Here is a 20,877-nt window from a genome sequence, read left to right on the forward strand (position 1 = left end):
TCAATGGAGCCAGACACAAAGCATATGCTTGGTGGAAAAGCAACACTCCCAGTTTGGAGCTATCAGACGTAGGTTCCTTGTATGAAACGTCTCAATTTCAGCAGCAGAGACTGGTGGTGCTGAGAGACCAAAAAAATCCCCCACACAGAGCGTGTTCTCAGCAACCCCCCCCTTTATTTCTTGGAACTCCTGTTCACCAAGAGTTTTCTTTTAAGAAAAATAAAAACTACTAGATACAAATAATTACCTCTGTCAATCACTCCTACCCACAAAATGACAGCATGTGGAATGAGAAAGAGAAGAGAAAGTTATAAGAAACGTCACAAAAAGAAGAAAACAAACAGATGTGGACAAAACGTAAGCCCAGCCTTCCTTCCTAACATGGTGGCCTCCAAATGGGGCTAGACTAAAACTAGAATGGCTCTGCCAGTCCGTGGCTCTCTGGCACCACCTATCTTGGGCTCCCTGCCTTCTGCCCTACCAATCCCAAATGGACACCAACCATCACCACTTGGATATAACAACTTTTTGGTGCCCCTTTTAGGTTATTTTCCTTTTGTAATATTTTTTTAAGTTTCCATTTCATAATATTTAAATACATCCTTATTTATTATCCTTACTATTTGCTCATATCAGTTAATCGACTTCCCTCCCTCCCGACTCACGGTTTTCATAATTCATTTCTGAGACATAGCATTTGTACCTCTTCCTATTTACATTTCACTTATTCCAATTATCAGAAATTTTAAATAAATATAAAAAGGTAATAATCGTCGTCATTACAAGTCTTTTCATATCAGCCCTACTAGTGTTGTTAATTGTTTACAATTGTCCTTCAAATACTGTATAAATTTACTCCAGTCTTTTTGGAAAGCTTGATCACACCGGTTTCGGATTTTCCCGGTCAGCTCTGCCAATTCTGCATATTCCATCATCTTCATTTGACACTCTTCTAACGCATTTCTTGTTGTTTTCATTTTGGGGCTAAAAGAGTCCTTGCTGCCGTTGTTGCATACATAAACAATTTTTGATCTTTTTTTGGAATTTCCTTGCCTATTGTACCCTATAAGAATGCTTCTGATTTTTTAACAAATGTATTTTTATACATTTTCTTCAACTATTTATATACATTTCCCAGAAAGCTTTCACCTTACTACATGTCCACCACATGATAGAAATTCCCTTCCTTTTCTTTACATTTCCAACATTCCTTATTTTTTGTTTTATACAATTTTAGAAAGCTTAGTTGGTATCAAATACCATCTATACATCATTTTCAACACATTCTCGTTTAATGCACTACAGGCAGTAAATTTAATTCCTTCATTCCATAACCTTTCCTATCATTCTAATTTAATATTACAGTGGCACCTTGGGTTACACTGAACCTGACGCTTCAGGTTACAGACGCTTTGTGTTACAGACTCCAATAACCCAGAAATAGTACCTCAGGTTAAGAACTTTGCTTCAGGATGAGAACAAAAATCACGCGGTAGTGGCACGGTGGCAAAGGAGGCCCCATTAGCTAAAGTGGTGCTTCAGGTTAAGAACAGTTTCAGGTTATGAACGGACCTGCAGAACAAATTAAGTTCTTAACCCGAGGTACCACTGTATAACCAAAATCTTTAGCCCATTGTATCATAACCACTTTAACTTCTTCATCTTTAGTATGCCATTCTAATAATAATTTATATATTTTCGACAATCATCCAGCAACTCTGTTTCCAGCTTGGATATTATCGTTTCAAAGCCCATATTCTTTTTATCCTAATTAAACACATCATCTACCTGGTGATACTGCAACCAATCTGTCATTAAATATTTTATTTCATCATATGTTTTTAATTTTAGCTTGTTGTCTACTTCTATCAATAAATCTCTATATGTGGCCCACTTTCCTTTCATATTTAATCTCTTTACCAATTTGCTTCTACTGGTGAGAGCCACCAAGGAGTTTTCCGTTCCAACAAGCTTTTATATCTATTCCATACCTCATAAATTGATTTTCTTATCGTGTGGTTCAGGAATCCTCTATGTACTTTAACTTTATCATACCATAAATAAGCATGCTAACCATATCTGTTATCATATCATTCTAAACAAATCTGTATTCTGTTATAAAATCCAATCTCTCAACCAGCATAGGCAGGACGCTTCATAATATATCTTCAGGTCTGGCAACGAGAATCCGCCTCTTTCCTTTATATAATTTATATTTAATTCTTCGTTTCTTCCCTTGCCAGATAAACTTTGATAATATTTTTTGCCACTCCCTGAATTGTCCTACCCCACTGATCACTGGGATTGTTTGAAATAAAAACAACATTTAAGGTAACACATTCATCTTTACAGCCGATATTCTTCCCCAAAGAGATAGTTTCATCCTTCCCCACACTTCTAAATCTCTCTTTACTCCATTCCAAACAGGTATGTAATTATTCTTATACAAATTAATATTTTTTGCAGTTAACCGTATTCCCAAATATTTCACCTTTTTAACAATCAATATTTCAGTCTTGTGTTGCAACTCTTCTATCCTATCTCTATCTAATTTTTTAACTAACATTTTCATTTTGGCTTTGTTAAGTCTAAAACCAGCTAATTGCCCAAATTCTTCCATCCTCTCCAGTGCTTCCGGTACACTGGATAAGGGTTCTAATGTTAATACAAGTTCATCAGCAAAGGCTTTTAATTTATATTCTCTGGAACCAACTCTAATTCCTTTTACACTTTCATTCACTTTTAAGTTCTTTTTTTTTTAAAAGATATTTATTGAAATTTCAACATGTTACAAAAATAAGAAAAAAGAAAAAGAAAATACAAAATAAAAACAGTTAAAAACAAATCAGTCTTTCCATATCTTGTCTTTCATTTACTTGTTTCCCTGACCTCCTCACAACTCCCTCTCTTGTATTCCAGTTCAGTTAGTTAATTCAGCAAATCCTTTCCCTCTTTGATTTTACCTTAATCTTTTATCTTAATATATTGTAGCTTTAGATTATCACCTGTTAACAGTCCATTTTTACATATTCCTTTATAACATTGCTGCTAAAAAAACCACTTAACTTCAATCCAACATCATTCTAACATTCATTAATTTTGCAGTATTTCTGTAAGGAGTCTTTAAATTTCTTCCAATCTTCTTCCACCGACTCTTCTCCCTGGTCTCGGATTCTGCCGGTCATTTCCGCCAATTCCATATAGTCCATCACCTTCATCTGCCATTCTTCCAGAGTGGGTACATCTTGTGTCTTCACTTTTAAGTTCTTTGTCAGGACCTCTAGGACCGTTATATATAATAAGGGTGATAACGGGCATCCCTGTCTTATTCCTTTTGTTATTTCAAAATTTTCACTTTAAAACATTATTAACTATTAATCTTGGCTTGTGTTCTGAATATCTAGCTTCTATTCCTCTAAGGAAACATTGCCCCATGTCCATTAATTCCAAATTTTTCTTCATAAAATACCAAGATATATTATCAAACGCTTTTTCAGCATCAATAAACATTAAAGCAGCTTACTTATAATTTCTGGTCTCCAGATATTCTACTATACCAATTATATTTCTTACGTTAGCTTTCATCTCTTGACCAGGAAAAAGCCTGCTTGATCCTCGTGTATCACCTCCTTCAAAATTTATTTTAACCTATTTGCTAAGATACTAGCAAATAGCTTATAATAATTGTTTAACAGTGATATTGGTCTATAATTTTTAACTTTAAGTAAATCCGTATCTTGCTTTGGAATTGATGTTATGTATGCATCCTTCCATGTCATCAAAATCTTTCCTTTCATCAGTATATTATTTATTACTTCTCTTAAGGGTAATGTCAGCTGTTCACTCAATTTTTTGTAATATGTTGCCATAAGTCAATCCGGGCCTGGTGCTTTCGCACTCTTCATTTGTTTTACAGCTGTTTGTACTTCAATATTCATTATTAAAGAATTCAGTTGTTCCTTTATGTCATTCGGAATCTTCTGTAATTTGTTCAGTTCCAAGTAATCCACTATTTTTTCTTTTATAAGTCTTTATAAAATTTCTGGAAATTCTTCCTAATCTCTCGCGGATTTTCGATTATTTTATCTTCATTTAGTTTATTCTCCCATCTTCTTCCTTTCTCCATATCTAAGCCATTCCTTTGCTTTTGCACTACTAAAAGCTTGATCAAAACATCCCACCACCCTTCCAATAAAAGGATAGTAGAGGCCTCCGGGTATAGGGCGGTATATAAATTCTAATAATAATAATAATAATAATAATAATAATAATAATAATAATAATTCTGCATGAGGCTCGGCAAAGAGACGCTGCCATAAAAGCTTTCTGATTGATGTGCGGCATGAACAGCAAGGAACAACTCCCCTGGGGAACTGCCCTGCCAACCCCATCCCCATCGGGTCTGACCAGCATCTCGTTCTCTGCCAGCTTATTTATGGCCTCAGTAGCTTTCCACCACGAAGGGGTGTGAAAACAGACAAAGATATTTTAACTATGTCACCTTCTTCCAGCTAAGGATCTAAGTCAGGGATGAGAGAACTCAGGCCACGCCCTCTTCCCCCAAGGCCATACCTCTCCCCAGCCCTGCACTGCACCCTCCCTGGGTGCTTTCGCCTAGTTGAAATGTGTCCCTCAGCTTTGATTGTGCCTCTGACATGCCAGAATGATGACACTGATACGTGAGTGTGGGCATGAGTGCTCATCCCCACTTCATTTAATTCACAGATGCATGCCCATAAATGTATTTTTATGTCTTCCAAAGCATAACGGCACATAGCACATACCATTAGAACTCGTCAATAAAGGCTCACGTCCGGCAGAGCTTTAAATTTAAAGGGGCAAGCTGTCAAAACCTCTGCTGTCAAAATTGTTGTGCCATAGCGCCCCTAGAGGTCACTTCAGCATAAGAGCAGGCAATACCTCTGGTTTCTAAGATTAAGATAACTCACTGCACCAATGTAACAAGCAGCTCATCAGGATGGGGATACTTTCTATCTTAACCGGAAACAATTAACCAAGCTTGTTTAACTAAGGAAATTGTGTGTGTGTGTGTGTGTGTGTGTGTGTATGAATGAAAGAATGAAACACTGTTTAAAACAGTTTGTAAATGCTTTATTCTGTATACAGTGGTACCTTGGGTTAAGAACTTAATTTGTTCTGGATGTCCATTCTTAACCTGAAACTGTTCTTAACCTGAAACACCACTTTAGCTAATGGGGGCTCCCGCTGCCGCCGCACTGCCGGAGCACGATTTCTGTTCTCATCATGAAGCAAAGGTCTTAACCCGAGGTACTATTAATGGGTTAGCGGAGTCTGTAACACGAAGCGTCTGTAACCTGAAGCATATGTAACCCGAGGTACCACTGTAACTAACTTCCAAAATATGCATTCTGGGAAACTGCTGCCGTCATAATAACCCCCTGAGCACGGGAGCAGGTAGGCTGCAACCTGTCAGGGGAAGCGTTTGGGCAGGGTTCCTCCAACACAAAGGATATTGATGGAGGTGACTGATAAGATATGTAGCAATGTTTGCCTAGAACAGTGATGGCGAACCTTTTAGAGATCGAGTGCCGAAACTGCAACCCAAAACCCACTTATTTATCGCAAAGTGCCAACACGGCAATTTAACCTATATATCTAATTGTTTTCTGTGTGTTTCATGTTTCTTCTTTATGACTGCTGTTGTAATAAATAATCCTTCATAAAAGTTCTTGCATTACATTCTTAATTACATTATCTTTCCATTGATATATAATTTTATGGTATAACTCAGTGCTTTTTTTCTTTAAAAAAAAGTGATTAGGGGTACTCTCATATTGACTCAAGAAAATCACCACCAGGGGAAAAACAAATACAGTTCAAATTAGGAAAAATAAATACAGTCCAAATTGGGAAAAATAAATACAGTTCAAATTGGGAAAAATAAATACAGTGGTACCTCAGTTTTTGAACAGCTTAGTTCTCAAACTACTTAGAACCTGAACACTTCAAACCCAGAAATGAGTGTTCCGGCTTTTGAACATTTTTCAGAAGCTGAATGTGCTCTGTTCTGAGTATAACTTCTGTTTTGAGTGCCACACTTCCGTTTTCCTAGTGAGGGAAGCTGGGCCGGTGCCTGCAAGTGAGCAGGCACCTGCCACCCTCCAGCGCTGGGTCCCTGCACTGCTGCCACAACAACAACCATACCCTCCTCCAGCTCTGGCAGCCCCAGCGCTGAGTGAGAAGGCTGGGCTGGAGGGGCAAGCAAGCAGGCAAGGGATGCTGCCGTCCCCCCCCCCCCAGCCTGCTTCTGCTTGCAGGCAAGTAGGAGTGGGATCAGGCTGCTCAGCCGGGGAGGCGCAGGCTCTCTCACACTTTCCGTTGAGCGCGGCTGCACTCCCCTCAAGGGAGAAGTTTAAAGGAGCCCCCACCTCCGCATCAGATCCCCTGCAATCCTATGAAGGCAGCCAGGCTGAATAGTTGCTGGGGTTGGGGAAGGTGGAGGCAGCCCAAAAGCTGCACTGAGAGCTCCTGCACCACCTGAAGGCAGCCAAGCACTCCTTAGCTGAGCTGCCCGATCCCGCTCCTACTTGCGTGCAATCAGGAGTGGAGGCAGGGATCCCTCAGCTTGAAGCCATACTCCACATCTGAGAGATCCCCGCCTCCACTGCTGCTTGCACGCAAGCCCTCCTCTCCTCCCACCCCCAAGCACAGAAGCAACGGCCCTGCTGGGGCGACGCTGCGCATACCCACAGAGAGGGCTCTGAGTCCCCTCTTTGGCATGAGTGCCATAGGTTCACTGGCCTAGACGGACCGATGAATAGGATGTACCGATCCTGTTGATTGTTCACAATATCTTCTGAATGCAACTTGCAGAAAATTGTTCTGAAAGTCAATGCCTCATGTAAATTCTTTCTGGAAAAGTGTAAGACCTGCAGTCCATAACTGTCCTGATTGACACATTGTAATTTTGACCTGACTGCCCCCCACCCCCAATTGGTGATGTATCCTTGATGTTTTCCTATGTGTCACTGATATATGTGAGGTGAGATTTATTGTCATTTCACGAGAAATGTAAACCTTTAAAAGGCAGAGCACACTTTGTCTGGGCTTCTCCTTTCTTTATCTTTAGAGAGGTTGTGTCTGTTGTGACAAATTAACGACAAAAGGCTTAAGAGCCCACTTTGCTTTGGATATTTTCCTGGTTGTCTTCCCTTTTATTTCTACACTGATCGAGGAACCTGGCTTCTAGCAAAGTACCTCAGGTAACAGGCCAGTTCTAAAGTGAGCACTGATTTCATGTATCAACACAGAGGGGTGTGTGAGAATGTGTAGACACTGGCCTGCTGTACAAAAGGGATCATGTCAATTTTTTGGTTTGCTTACTTTCACCTCTGGCCCTGCCCACTACGAGTATGTGGCCCCCAGAAGGCTATGAGAAGGAAATGCATTCCTTGGGCTGAAAAAAGTTCCCTCACTGCTCTCCTGGGGGTTCAGCAAAACCAAGCATACACACCTCAGGACACACACACTCTCTAGGGTCTCATGAAGCCAATGAGAAACACTTACCATTGCCCACTGCCTGGCTTTGATCCTCATCTGGGTGTAGCTGCGCTCTTCAGCATACAGGGCACCCATGAATGAGCCAATGGAGGTGCCACCAATCATGTCAACTGGGATGCCAGCTTCATTCAGCGCTCGGATGACACCCACTTGGGAACATCCTCTGGAGCAATGCAAGATAGGAGTAGCAGGGGGAGAGATAAAAAGTACATTAATAGAGGAACCAGTCAACTGTAGAGAAAACCTAAAATGGCAGCTGTCAAAAGAAATGCGAGGCTCCTCTGGCTGGAGACAACTTCAAAAGTTAGGCCTGTGGTCAATCCACTTTAAAAAAGAGAATTGACACCCAATACGTGCTATTTCAGCACAACAAAAAGCATTACTCCAGGACCTCAAGAAGATTACGCAAAACACTCACATGTATAAATTGTGTAAGATGGTGAAGATCTGCACAAAACTATTCTCTGTTCAGGAACCCCACCTGCTAAGCTGATACTGACTGGGTTCAATCTAGGGGAGGCTGGATTGGACGGCTGGATCAGTGGCCGCTGATATTGACACTTGCTATTTAGTGATTTGTTATAAATTGTTGTGTTCTTACTTTAAAGATTGTGAGATTCTTTTCCTCCTATAGCTTTTTTTGGTATTTCTTCTCTTCTTTTGTTTGAAAACCACATTGTGAGTTGTGCATAGGGTAGTATATAAATAAATCTCAATGTATAAAAATTAAAAATAATACTGCATTGACTTATCCTGCTAACCAAAAAAAAAGAGGGCAAGAAAGCAACAGCCCTGCTATCATAATCACTAGAACTCTTATTCAGCAACTTCTCTGGCTTGTGAGATTTCAGCAGGTGCATAAGCCCTTCTTTCGAAGAAGAACTTCGAAATTTTGATAAAATCAAATTTGCTGAGATCAACATTCAGAAGCTGAAATCCACACCCAGCACAAGATTCCTAGGCTTTACTTCTCTGCCCCAGTGGCCTACAAAAAACCCAGCCCAGGATAAAATTAACTCAGTGGTGCAGAGTGGGGACACTCTGTATATGCTCAGTTTATCCTCCCTAGGTCTTGACATTGAAGATGGACAACAAAGCTAAGCTGTGGTGAGCTTTGAGCCATCCTGGGTCCAAGATAAAAAGAGACACCACACCAGGTTTAGCCCAGCTCTTGTGCAATAAGGCCCAAGATGGATACACAACAGGTGCTGGGGTTAAACTTGGGACCTTCTGCATGCAAGGCAGATGCTCTGCTACTACAGCCGTACCTCTTAAGATTCTAATCCTCTTAAGATTCTAATCCGAATTAAACAGGGAGTAGGATACTGTCTTACACCAAGTCAGTTGTGTGGTCCATCTAGATCAGTATTATCTACACTGAATGACAGCAGCTGTGAATCAGGTAGGTAGTCTATCCTAGCCCTACCTAGAGAAGCTTAGGATTGAGCCTGGGACCTCCTCCCTGCAAAGCTACAGCTCTACTACCAGCTATGGCCCTTCCACCTAAGACAGCTGCCTCATACAAGGACCAGCCCTGAACATGTCCCTATTCCTCCTCATCCTGTTTTAGAGTAGTCCCAACAGGCCTATTGGCAAGATTGGCCTGGCCCATGCTGACCTCTGGTCTGGCCATGTCAGTGTGCTTCCCTCTGCACCACACACCCTCACAGCTTCACAAACAGTAGAGTTGGATAGACACCAAAATCCAGCTTGCTCCCCCCTTGGATAGTTGTTTTCACTTAGCAGACATGAAACGTTGCAATTTGAGCACAGTTATGTGTTGGGAACTGTGACAGGGAAAGTAAGGGGGGGAGCGAGAGAGAGTGCACTGCTTCTGTTCTCTATCATGACAAATTGCAAAAAAGGAAAAAAGAGGTAATTACCGTGAAGTGGCTGGCTGGAAGGAAGAAGAAGAAAGGAAGAACAGAAGAAAGTATCTCAACGGTAATTGTTACCTGAGATGCCTGGCAAAGTTGCCTGTTTCGGGAACATAAAGCAGCCCCACCACCCCCCAATCACCATGGAGAGGCTGTCTTTTGCCTGTCTTATGTGCCACTGGCTATGGTTCAGCAAGAAAGGAAACCAAACAAAAGGAAAACGCCACAGTTCACTGTGAATGCCAAGTGCCTGTCAGAAACAGGCAGCCTCCCTTTCAAGGTCCAGGAACGGCTTTTAAAACATTTGCCCCCCTCTCCCCCACAATGCAAACAATAATAATATGGGGGGGGGGGTTAGTGCTTGCACATGAGGCCGTGTGTGGATGATTCTCCAAACAGAGCAGAATGTGGTGCTGGGTGTACAGTTTCGCTTCACAAGAGTCTGTGCTTTACATTTTCAGTCTGGGGACTGGGGAGCCTTCAGAGGGCAGCATGCCAGGGGTGGGCAGAGCCAGCAAGAAAATATGTGGGGCAATGAATGCAGAATTTACCTCTGTACAGTGGGCTGCCTAAACCCACTCCCCCTACCTCAGTCAACCATCACTTCAGATAATAAGCATTATCCGAGTCCCAAGGACACATCCCAGCCAGGCAAAAAACACATGGAATAGGAAGCAGGGCCAGAAGGATATGGGACCTGGGAAGAGTCCCAAGGGCCAGGCAGAGAGGCCTGTAGGTTTAATCTGCCTTCACCCTAGTGTCACTAAGCCCAAGAATGTGCAACTGAATTAGCTGCCTCCTGAATTATTCTTCCTCCTGCTTACATGGACTCCATTTTTCTACCCTTCCTCTGTGCTGAACTTCAAATCAGAAACCTCTTCAGGGCAAGGGCTGCAGACCGACCATACATTTAAAGTACATGGTTTCCCTCAAAGGGTCCTGGGAAATGTAGTTTAACCCTCACGGAGCTTAGAATTTCCAACCTCCTTAACAAACTAGTGCCTATGATTCTTCCTGGGGAGTAGGGCTTTAAATGTATGGTGCGTACACAACCTAGCACTTTGCAAACCTCTATATCGTAGCAATTATAAAGTTCCTCAGAATTTATTGTTATGAGCGAGAGAGCATGCATATACATCCATTGGCAGCCATGAGGCTTTAACAAGCAGTAAAAAGGTAAAGGTAAAGGACCCCTGACAGTTAAGTCCAGTCGTGAACGACTCTGGGGTGGAGACGCTCATCTCGCTTTACTGACCGAGGGAGCCGGTGTACAGCTTCCGGGTCATGTGGCCAGCATGACTAAGCTGCTTCTGGCGAAACCAGAGCAGCGCACGGAAACACCGTTTACCTTCCCGCCGGAGCGGTACCTATTTATCTACTTGCACTTTGACGTACTTTCAAACTGCTAGGTTGGCAGGAGCTGGGACCGAACAACGGGAGCTCACCCCATCGAGGGGATTCGAACCGCCAACCTTTTGATCAGCAAGCCCAAGAGGCTCAGTGGTTTAGACCACAGCACCACCCACGCCCCTTAATCTAAGCACAGAAAGAAATAACGCTTCCTTCCCTAAGAAGTGCATAATCTGAGCTATAACAGAGGAAAGGGTGGGGAAGAGAGGCCAGAGCTACAAGGTGGTGATGGTGGGAATGGGAAGAAACACAGTTACATGTCTTTATTTCAGTTGAAGATGCAGAAGCAGCACTTGGCTGCTTTCTAAATTAATTAATTATTTAAATATTTCTATTAACCATTCCCAGTGCGGTAAATCCATTAAAACACTGCTAGCACACCTGCAGTAAATCCTGTTCTACTATGGCATAGAGGAGGGGAATACAGAAAACAGAGGAGAAACAAAGGAATACATATGTATTTTTTTAAAGAGAGTGAAGTAATACAGTAAGCATGCAAGTTACATGCATTTAACTTGTGTGCATTCAGCTTTACGCATCTGGCAAACAAGCAAACAAACAAACAAACAAACAAATAGCAGATGGGTGTCCACGGGAAAAGACCTGCCATTGAACAATATATGTTTCTATACGTGATTTTGGCTTTAGGTGCGATCCCTGGAATGTAACAGCCACATGTCACAGGCTTGCTGTATATTAAACACAATTTGAGAAGGGCTGCTTATCAGTAGTGGAGCATATGCTCGGAAAATCCCAGGTTCAATCCCCAGTAGCATCTCCAGGGAAGGCTGGAAGAGACCTGCGTCTCAAACCCTGGAGAGCTGCTGCCGGTCTGTGTAAACCACTGAACTAGATGGAACAGGGGTCCTAATTCAGCTTAACACAGCTTCCTGTGTACCTCAGGGAACATCAGAGGAAAGGAAACAGCAGAATGATAGAAGTAACCCTGAGAGCAGGCGACCTACCACATAGGGGTATTCCAAAGACAAATAAGGCGGGAGAGAGAGACTTAAAACAGTTTGTGGAGAGTGCTAGGAAATATGGTCAACAAGATATGGGAAGAAGGGCTTCCAGGTCTTTTTGAGATTCTGATGTTCTCCCGGGTTGATTTCAGGGCCACCCTCACCCCCAATTTCACAAAGCTACAAATGCTGTCTCCCTCTCTCTCCCGCTCCCATCAGCTTGAAGCCAGAAGGGAAGGAAAAGTGGGATATTTAGAATATTTAACAAAAGGAGGGGAGGTATAAATACACATCTGGGCTGGAACAAATGTGTGGGCGATTTTTTACTTATGGCATTTCTCCCAAACCCTGGAACAATCAGTGAGGGACTTGCAGCTAGGTGTCAGGGGACTAATTACCCATGTGAAAGGAGAGGAGACAAGAAAATTCCAAGGTTCATTTCAATTTAAGGCGGGATGCATCAGCAAACACCCCCCACACCACTTCTGCAAGTGCCGCAACCTCCTCCCCCAAGGACAAAAGGGAATGACATTTACAACCCAGAGCCAGCAGCCTTAAATGATCCTGAATGGTCCACCAAGGATATAACAGGGGCAAACATCACCGCCGCACACGGCATAGTTGCTGAAAGACATGGGGAGGCGAATGGGGTGTGCAGAGAACAAAAGGAAGGCATGCAGTTCCTGGAGTTGCAGGAGCCCAGAATTGCCCTTGCATGTCTCAGTGCCAGAAGAGACTTCTCCAAAAATAACCTGCACACCAGTACAGAACTCTCCGCTTGCACACAGAGGCATTGTTTAGGATCAGCTGTCATAAAGATGTGTTGGGAGGGATTTGCTAGGTTCAAGGTTGAAGTCTTAATCTTCAAAGGGCTATTTTATTTAATTGTAACACTGATATCCCACCTTTGCCTCCAAAGAGCTCACGGTGGCAGACATGGTTCCCTTCCTCCTCATTTTATCCTCACAAGCAGCTTGTGAGGTAGCTTAGGCAGAGAGACTGTGACTCACCCGAGGTTACCCAGTGAGTTTCATGGCTGAGTAGCAATTTGAAGCCTGGTCTTCCAAGCCCTAGTCCACAGACTAACCACAACACCACACTGGCCTGAAAAACCTGGCCCCAAGGCACTTCAAAGGGCTATCTGATTCCTTATTCGGCACCTCAATCACAGAGAACTTCTGATGGGTACTTTTTGTGGTTCCCAGGCATAGAGTCTTCAGTGTGGCAGGATCTGCACTGCAGAACTCATTGCCCTAAGAAGTATGGTGGAAGACACCTCTGCTTTCCATTCAACGTCTGTTAAAGAACTGTACTGTTCCAACAGACCTTGGGAACTTTCCCTTTTTTTAAATCGACAATCTTTAATGATATGATAGTTATGCTTTTACAGGCTTTATTATTGCGGAACTGTGTATTCAGTGTTGTAGAATCATAGAATTGTAGAGTTGAAAAGACCCTCAACAGCCGTCTAGTCCAACTCCCTGGAATGTACGCTGCCTTGTTATATTTTCTATGGAAGCATTGTTTGTAAATAGTAAATTAAATTAAAATGTATGAATTAAGTCAATAAATACGAGCCAGGATATCTGGTAGTTATAAAAGAACCAAACGGGGGGGGGGGGGCACACAAAATCCAGCCAGTTGCTGCAGTTAGTTAGTTAACTGCAAAATGGCCCAATGGATCTGGCAGCCTCCCAGTAGCCGAACCCCAGAAGGATCTCAAACCGCTTTGGCCATTCTTACCGAGCTCCGCCTCCTCCAAGCACTAAAGCGACCGCATTCCCTGTCAGGACACGGGCCAGCCGGGAGAAGTCTGAATGTCTGTCCGGAAGCTTCTGAAACACCCTCTCGTACAGTTCTTTCTGAAGGTGAGAAAGAGAGAGGTGGTCAAGGCCATCTCAGATCAAGCATACAGAAGAGGGAACTTTGTATATATTTGAGGAAAGGGAGAGGATAGCTCCCCACTGTTTCAGAAAGAAAATCTCAGGTTGCAATGTACTGTTGTCTTAAAAAAATAAACCCCACAACTAACTGAGATAATCAATTTATGTCAAAAGAAAGAAAAATGAACCCCCAAATACATGGAGTTGTATTCAGTGTTAAGTCACAATTCCCAGAGTAATTTAACGATCAATCCCAGGGGACCCTGGGAATTGTAGCTCTGTGAGGGGGATAGGGGCTCTCCTACCAAGTCTCAGCACCCTTTGCAAACTGCAACTCCCAGGATTCCTTGGGGGGAAGCCATGATTATTTAAAGTGGCACCACAGTGCTTTAAATGTATGGTGCTTTTTGGGCCTCTGACACCACCTTATACAATTCTATGCCAGCCTAAGCAATGAACTGCCCAACTACTTAAACACACACCACAAAGTGTGTCGTTTTCTGTTAATTTGGGCTGCAATCCAAATGTTTGCTGAATCATTCACAAGACCAGTTTTAACATAAACCCATCCCAGGAAAACCAGCTGTGAGACCAGTCTCCCACTCTCTCATCATCATTACACAACTGCATCTGAACATATAAAGCAGCCTTAATCAGAATGGATCCCTCCAGGCCAGAATTGACACTGGAGAGCCACTGCCAGTCACACACAAACCACAGGGGAAAGGGGAGGATCTTTCTCAACCTAACTGGGTAACAGAACTGGCAATTGAACCTGAGACTCTGCCATGCAAAGCACTTAGCTGTGGTCCCCTGCCTAAAGATAAAGTAAGATTCTAGACCTCATGGTTCTGAATAAAGAGCTGGTTTAAATAGGGATCTAAGAAGCTGCCTTATCTCAAATCAGAACATTGGTCCATCTAGCTCAATATTTTCTACATTGATTGGCAGCTGCCCAGGGTCTCATCCAGGGGGTTCTTTCCCTGGTCCCACCTGGAGACACTGCGGATTGAACCTGGAACCTCTGGCATGCAAAGCATTTGCTCCAACACTCAGCGATGGCCACTCCCGTTTATTGACAGCATACAAAGTGCTCTATGTATGTCGCTGCAAGTCATCTTTGCAACAGCTACTGTGATACATGCTGGAGTTATTAGCGACATATCCCAAAAATGTATTGAGCAGTTCAACTAATGTATCTATTGGGCTTACAGCCAAAATGAGATTTTGCACCTATGCTTCACAGCTCAGTCTTTGCTGCTGTGCACCTTGTCTTGCATCATTCCTAAGCTTTCAATCTCTCCTTCCTCTGTCTCCAAACCCAGCAGTAACAATACCACACATGGACTGTCCTGGCTTAACCCCAATAAAGAACTTGAACTCAGAGTGTGGTTTCTACTCAAATGCTTAATGCTGATGTTGGTGTGATACATGGGCGAAACGCTGTTCAAAGGCACAAGGAAAGACCTTGATTCAACAATGGCATGCTCCCTGAAATCCTGTTATGAGGGAAAGGGGAGGGGCACAACTTAGCGGGGCCAGCGGTTCTGAGCCTTAGACTGGGCAAGCAGCCTAGCACTTTTCTAAGAAGAAGGAACCAGACCCATCTGTTCCATGCCTGTGCTGGCAGTCCCATGACCTGGGTGACAGAGAGGAGGCATTACTGCCTCCTCACAGCTGGATGGGACAGGAAGAGTAAAACACATGCACACACATGAAGGGTGGGACTAGAAATGGTTTCTGCTAACTCCAGAGGTAGCGCTGGTGGGGCAAAGATGATGAGCCCAAACCAGCCTCTAGCAACTCCAGAGATGAAACCTGTGCCTCACACTGTAGAGGACTAGTGGGGAAATTGGGTGAAGCAAGGGAAATCCCCCCCACATACTAAGATCTTACCTAGGATACTCTTTCTTGGGCTATCCCAGCCTGGGGAGAGACCTTCCGAGCCTACTAGATCCTTCCCAGAGTCATTCGTCGGCCACTGCTCTTCTCTGTCCTGCCCTTGCCAGCCCCCCACCTTGGCCTCTTCCACACACTCAGGGTCTACGGCACACACATACACAACATGTAACACTTTTCAGTTACATGAGTAATATTGTCCAAATAATCAATACAATAATGCTGATTTACTGAAAATGAATTACTGTACTCTTTTATTGAATGTGAATATAGCTTGTTAAACTTGGCAGATTCAGCACTTTTCACCTGGCCTATTTGCCATTCTCTTACACTGGATATATAACCCTAATTACTAACATCTGTCATATAAAATCCATGCTAAGCACATCATATATCATTTCTCTGTGTTCTTCTCAGTGCTCTCTTTGCACCTGTTAATAAAGGACAGAACCTACATCAGCTTGAAAGCATGGGTTTGGACCTAGTGATCATCCTACTCAACAGCAGAGCCACTGAAATTAATAGGCATGGCTATCTTGGATCAATTCATTTCAGTGGATCTACTCTGAACAAATATTGCATAGTAATCTGATATTTTGCAATTTCTTTATTGGTTTTAAACTCAACACACAGCATAGGAACATAACACTGTCAACATTTTTTGCCATGAAGACTGATCCCTACATTTCTTCTTTGGCAATCACTCATAGCCGAGTAAGATTGTCTTCCAAGAACACGGTCTTAACAGTAAGTGACTGTGGAGGCCAATTCTGGATCCACACGTCCTTCCACAGTGGGAACATAGGTTTCCGGGCAGCAGTTGATCATGGTGGGGGTTTTCCAAATGTGCCTTCCTTTTAGCACATTTCTCCCTTTGGTCCCGAATTCGAGCGTCTTCAAAGACCATGACACCTTTGGTAAAGGCCGTTCTCTGATTGGAGCACTCGCAGGCTAGTGTTTCTCAGTTGTCGGGGTTTATACAACATTTTTTTAGATTTGCCTTGAGAGAGTCTTTAAACCTCTCTTGTTGATCACCAGCATTACGCTTTCCATTTTCAAGTTTGGAATAGAGAAGTTGTTTGGAAGACTATAATCAGGCGTCCGAACAACATAACAAAGAATCATTTGAAGAAGCATTGCTTCGACACTGGTGATCTTTGCTTCTTCCAGTACACTGGCAAGTGATATGTAAAATTTTTCAGAGATACCGTTGATGGAATCTTTTGAGGAGTTGGAGATGGAGTTTATAAGTGGTCCGCATGCGCGCGCGCACACACACACACACACACACTTGATGGCTGCTATAATCAGGCCAGCTAACAAGTATACAAAGGGGACTATACGTTATTCAGGAGAAGAGGGTCAATTGCTTCTGAGTAATTAACCAGGAAATAAAACAGCTCATCAAGGATGCCAGGGGGAAGCGGGGTGGGGAGAGTGCAAGGCTTGGTCTGATCGTCTCACACTGTGCAATTGCCTGACATGACAGAAGGCCACCCTAGGGTGGGTGTGGAAGGAAGGAAGAGTGAAGAAAACAACACACACACCCCACAAGGATACAAATGTCTGGGGAGAAAGAGGCAAGCACCCAGGTGCACAAACATCATCTCTCACACTCATAATATGGGGAAGCGTCCCCAGGGAGCACTCAGAGCTTGGTGACAGAGCACATGCTTAGCATGCAGAAGGTCCCAGATTCAGTCCCTCCCTTCTCCAGCAAAAAGAAGAGGAAAGAGCTTTTACCTGCTTAAGACCCTGAAGAGCAGCCAGTCAGAGCAGGCAATACTGGCCAAAGTGAAGCTACCTTAAGTAGTAGCTGATGGATCAGGCCAAAGACAGCCCATCTAGTTCAGCATTCTGTTCTCACAGTGGCCAACCAGATGCCCCAATGGGATACCCGCAAGCAGGAAACATGAATGCAACAGCAACTTCCTCAGCTTGTTCTTTCCAGCAATTAGTATTCAGAGTATTCTGAGGCTTGCCTCAGACAGTGAGCAAGCCACGATGACTACTAGCCTTGACAGCAATGTTCTCCCTCTACCGGTGGAGGCAGTTGTTGTTGGCATCTGTCTGTCTCGAGAGACAATGGAGTGTGCCCCTGGGGGTGAAACCAAACTACTGGAGAATCACAGCACCTGCTGCCTGGGCAATGTGTAGAGAGAGAGGTCCTGGGCTGCCCAGACGAACAAGAATGCCCCCTTGGCCCTGTTTGTATAGTCCAAAGAAAAGCAGAGCAATATGCTTGGAACCAGCTTGGATGCATGAATTGCTGGAAGGAGGTGTACAAACACAATCCAATCACTTTAGGGTCTCCACTTAGCCTTGTCTTCTTCTGAAGATATCCCACAAGGCAATGGAGGTTTAGGATCAGAGTCTTCCTTCTCCTAGATGGGCTACCTTCCCAGGTTAATGAGTCCCATCTGCCCTTCACTTTCCTCTACAGTAGTGTTTCCCAACTTTTTTCCAACCATGGCCCCCTCCCGACTTTGTTTCCTTCCTGTGGCTCCCCCCATGGGTGTAGCCGGGGGGAGGGGCAAGGGGCAGCTGCCCCCCCAAGTAAGTAAAAATCAACACAAATCTGAGGTTCTGCACCCCCAACAAAAATCCTGGCTATGCCCATCCCCCTCCCACCCTCCCAGTAGAAAGGTAGCTAGTTAAATGTTTTGTTTGTAAACAGAACATGTTTCATTTATAATTTTTATAATGTTTTGTTTGTAAACAGAACATGTTTCATTTATAATTTTTATAATTTATACAAAATGCAATTACATAAAATGATAGGACCATGATGCAATATTGTTGAAGAAGAAAAACATAGAATCATGGAGCTAGGAGGGACCCCCAATAGTCATATTTCTAGTGCAACCGCCTGCAATGTAGGAAACTCAGCTAATGCATCCATGACAGATGGCCATCCAACCTCTGCTTAAAAACCTCCAAGGAAGGAGAGTCCACAACCTCCCAAAGGAGATCCATCTTCCATGCATTATAAAAAGTAAAAACTTATTTGACCCCCGTTAATTAACACATAGGGGGAAACCTACAGATACAGTCCAAAAGGTGCTCAAGGATTTCTGTATATATGTGAGGATTTTAAAAGCAAGTGGTCCTCACTGACCTGATCAAAAAGATATTGTCATCCGAAGGATTCCTGGCTGCCTAGATAAAATACTATAGCCCCACATACCCTTACCTGGGAGTAAGGCCCACTGTACTCAGTGTGACTTTCTTCTGAGTAGACAGTTATTTACTAGATGCAAGCGAGCAGCACCAAACAACCCTGCTTGGCTAGGTGCTGGGGTGGATTGCACCCTGCGCCTTGCAGAGTCAGGCCCAGGCTGCCACCTGGCCCAGCACTGGTGGCAGCAACAAGCAGCTCCAGCTCGCCCAGCCCTACCCATTGCCACCCCACTATCGCAGTTACCTGACCTTGAGATTCTGCATCACAAGCTCTACTGGTCAAAACAGGGGCCTCAGCAATCATCCTCTCCCACTGGAAACAAACCAGGACTGTCCCAAGAAAATGCATGTGGCATAAAGGAGCATTAGGTCCTCATGGGTCCCCTTAGGGTCCCCTTACCCACTTGTGATTGGTCCAGTGGATAGCCTGCCAATAGGGATTATTATTTTTTAAATGTTTTCTTCATTTCTCACTTCCCTCTGTGGCCCCCTAGCCTTGTGTTATGGCTCCCTCATTTACATGATTTTCACCTGTGGCCCCCTTGGAATATTTGGGGTGGGGGCAGAGGCATATGGCCTCTGGTTGGGAAACATTGCTCTACAGCACATACAGAAACTACTTCTTGACCCTTGGACCCACTCTTGGTCTTGTCCACTCAATCCACCAGATCCTGTCTTTGCATGCAGGAGAAGTCCCTAATTCACTGAGGGTTTGAGACCCATCAACTACCCTCTCTTAATTTGGCTAGCCAGTCAAAGCCATTTCCTGGGACATGGCCACTGTCGCATGCTGACAGCTTTGAGGAGCCACAGATGAGAATTGAGTGCAGGGCGGGGGAGGTGGACAAATTACCCCAGAAGGAGGACAACATGTCTACCACAAGAGGTACTACATGTCCCCTAACACCCCAGGCAGTATGCTTTTTAATACCAGTTGCTAGAAACTTCTGAAGGAGAAAGTGCTGCTGTGCTCCTGTCCCATTTGCAGGCTTTCCACTAAGGCACCTGATTAGTCATTGCAAAAAGAGGATGTTGAACTAGATCAGCCATTGGACTATGTTCTTAGCAGAAGTAGCCATCGTGGTTCGTAGCTTGTGGCTGCACTTTCCCACACTGCTTGCCCTTATGACAGCCGATCTTAGGAGTCATTGGAAAACAGGATGGAGGCTTTCAGAATTTCCCTCTTGGGCAAAATTTGTTGTGTATCAGAACAGCTAACCAGCAGTCTTAAAGAATGTTAGATGATGCTTTGGGTTGAACAACTGAGCTAGAATTCTGTATCTGCTAAGAGTGTTGGACTAAGACCTGGTGTTCCATTCCCCATTCAACCACTGGGTTGACCTTGGGTCATTTAGTGTCTGGCTGCCTAACTGATCTCACAGGGTTGTCACGAGGATAAAGTGAGAGGTGGATAACCCAAATACACCACCTTAAGCCTCTTGGTAAGAAAAGGTGGGATATAAATATAATAAAAAATAAAAATCCAGGTCTCATGGGTCAAGCATACACCAACTGCTGGGGTTCTGAGAAATACTGTTGGCAGATGGATGAAATGAAATGGGCATAGTAGCCACCAATAGTGACTTGGCAATGGAACAGGGCAGTGCTGACTGGTGACCACTGCGAACAGTAGGGCTGAAGGTAAGGAGATCAACAATAAGTGATGCCAGAGAAAATGGCAGGAAAAGCTACACCCTGATTGGTTGTAAGAAGAGAGACAGGCAGGAGCTAAACCAGTCTCCAGTTGAACAGGGGGTTCCCCCCCCCCCATGAAGCTACCTACCAGCTTGGGGAGGCTCCGCCGGGAGAAAACCCGCCTGGGGCAGCGAAGATGGAGGTGGGCTGAACACCAGCTACGCATGTTGAGCCATTCCACGGTCCGGGAGGGAAGGGGGCCATCCTCCCTGTGAAGTAGGATCAGCTGTTTCTGGGCTCGGACAGCCGTGTTCTCCAGCATCCGCTCCAGCTAGAACAACAATAGAAAATAATTGTCCAGGTGAGCACAGCTGCCAGTGACACAGTCCCGCAGCAATCATCCCACATCACTCACAGACACACTTCATGTGCTAGCACACTGATTTAGTTGCCTGCTCCTGCCCCCTGGCCTGGAGCAGGCACACTAGG

The 20,877-nt window shown here is 44.0% G+C and overlaps 1 protein-coding gene across 9 annotated transcripts in view; it reads right to left on the minus strand.

The window, feature by feature from the left end:
- Window positions 1–20,877, minus strand: part of PNPLA7 (patatin like domain 7, lysophospholipase) — a 113,686-nt gene that overhangs the window by 18,564 nt on the left and 74,245 nt on the right. For all 9 annotated transcript variants that reach the window (XM_083423416.1, XM_083423413.1, XM_083423412.1 and 6 more), the window contains 3 exons: window positions 20,537–20,719; window positions 13,535–13,653; window positions 7,549–7,705 (listed from right to left, as the gene is read on the minus strand). In XM_083423416.1, coding sequence (XP_083279542.1) covers window positions 7,549–7,705; window positions 13,535–13,653; window positions 20,537–20,719 — 459 coding nt within the window. The remainder of the gene's footprint in view (window positions 1–7,548; window positions 7,706–13,534; window positions 13,654–20,536; window positions 20,720–20,877) is intronic.

Source organism: Podarcis tiliguerta (assembly GCF_965153285.1).
Source record: "Podarcis tiliguerta genome assembly, chromosome: Z".
NCBI lineage: Eukaryota > Metazoa > Chordata > Lepidosauria > Squamata > Lacertidae > Podarcis > Podarcis tiliguerta.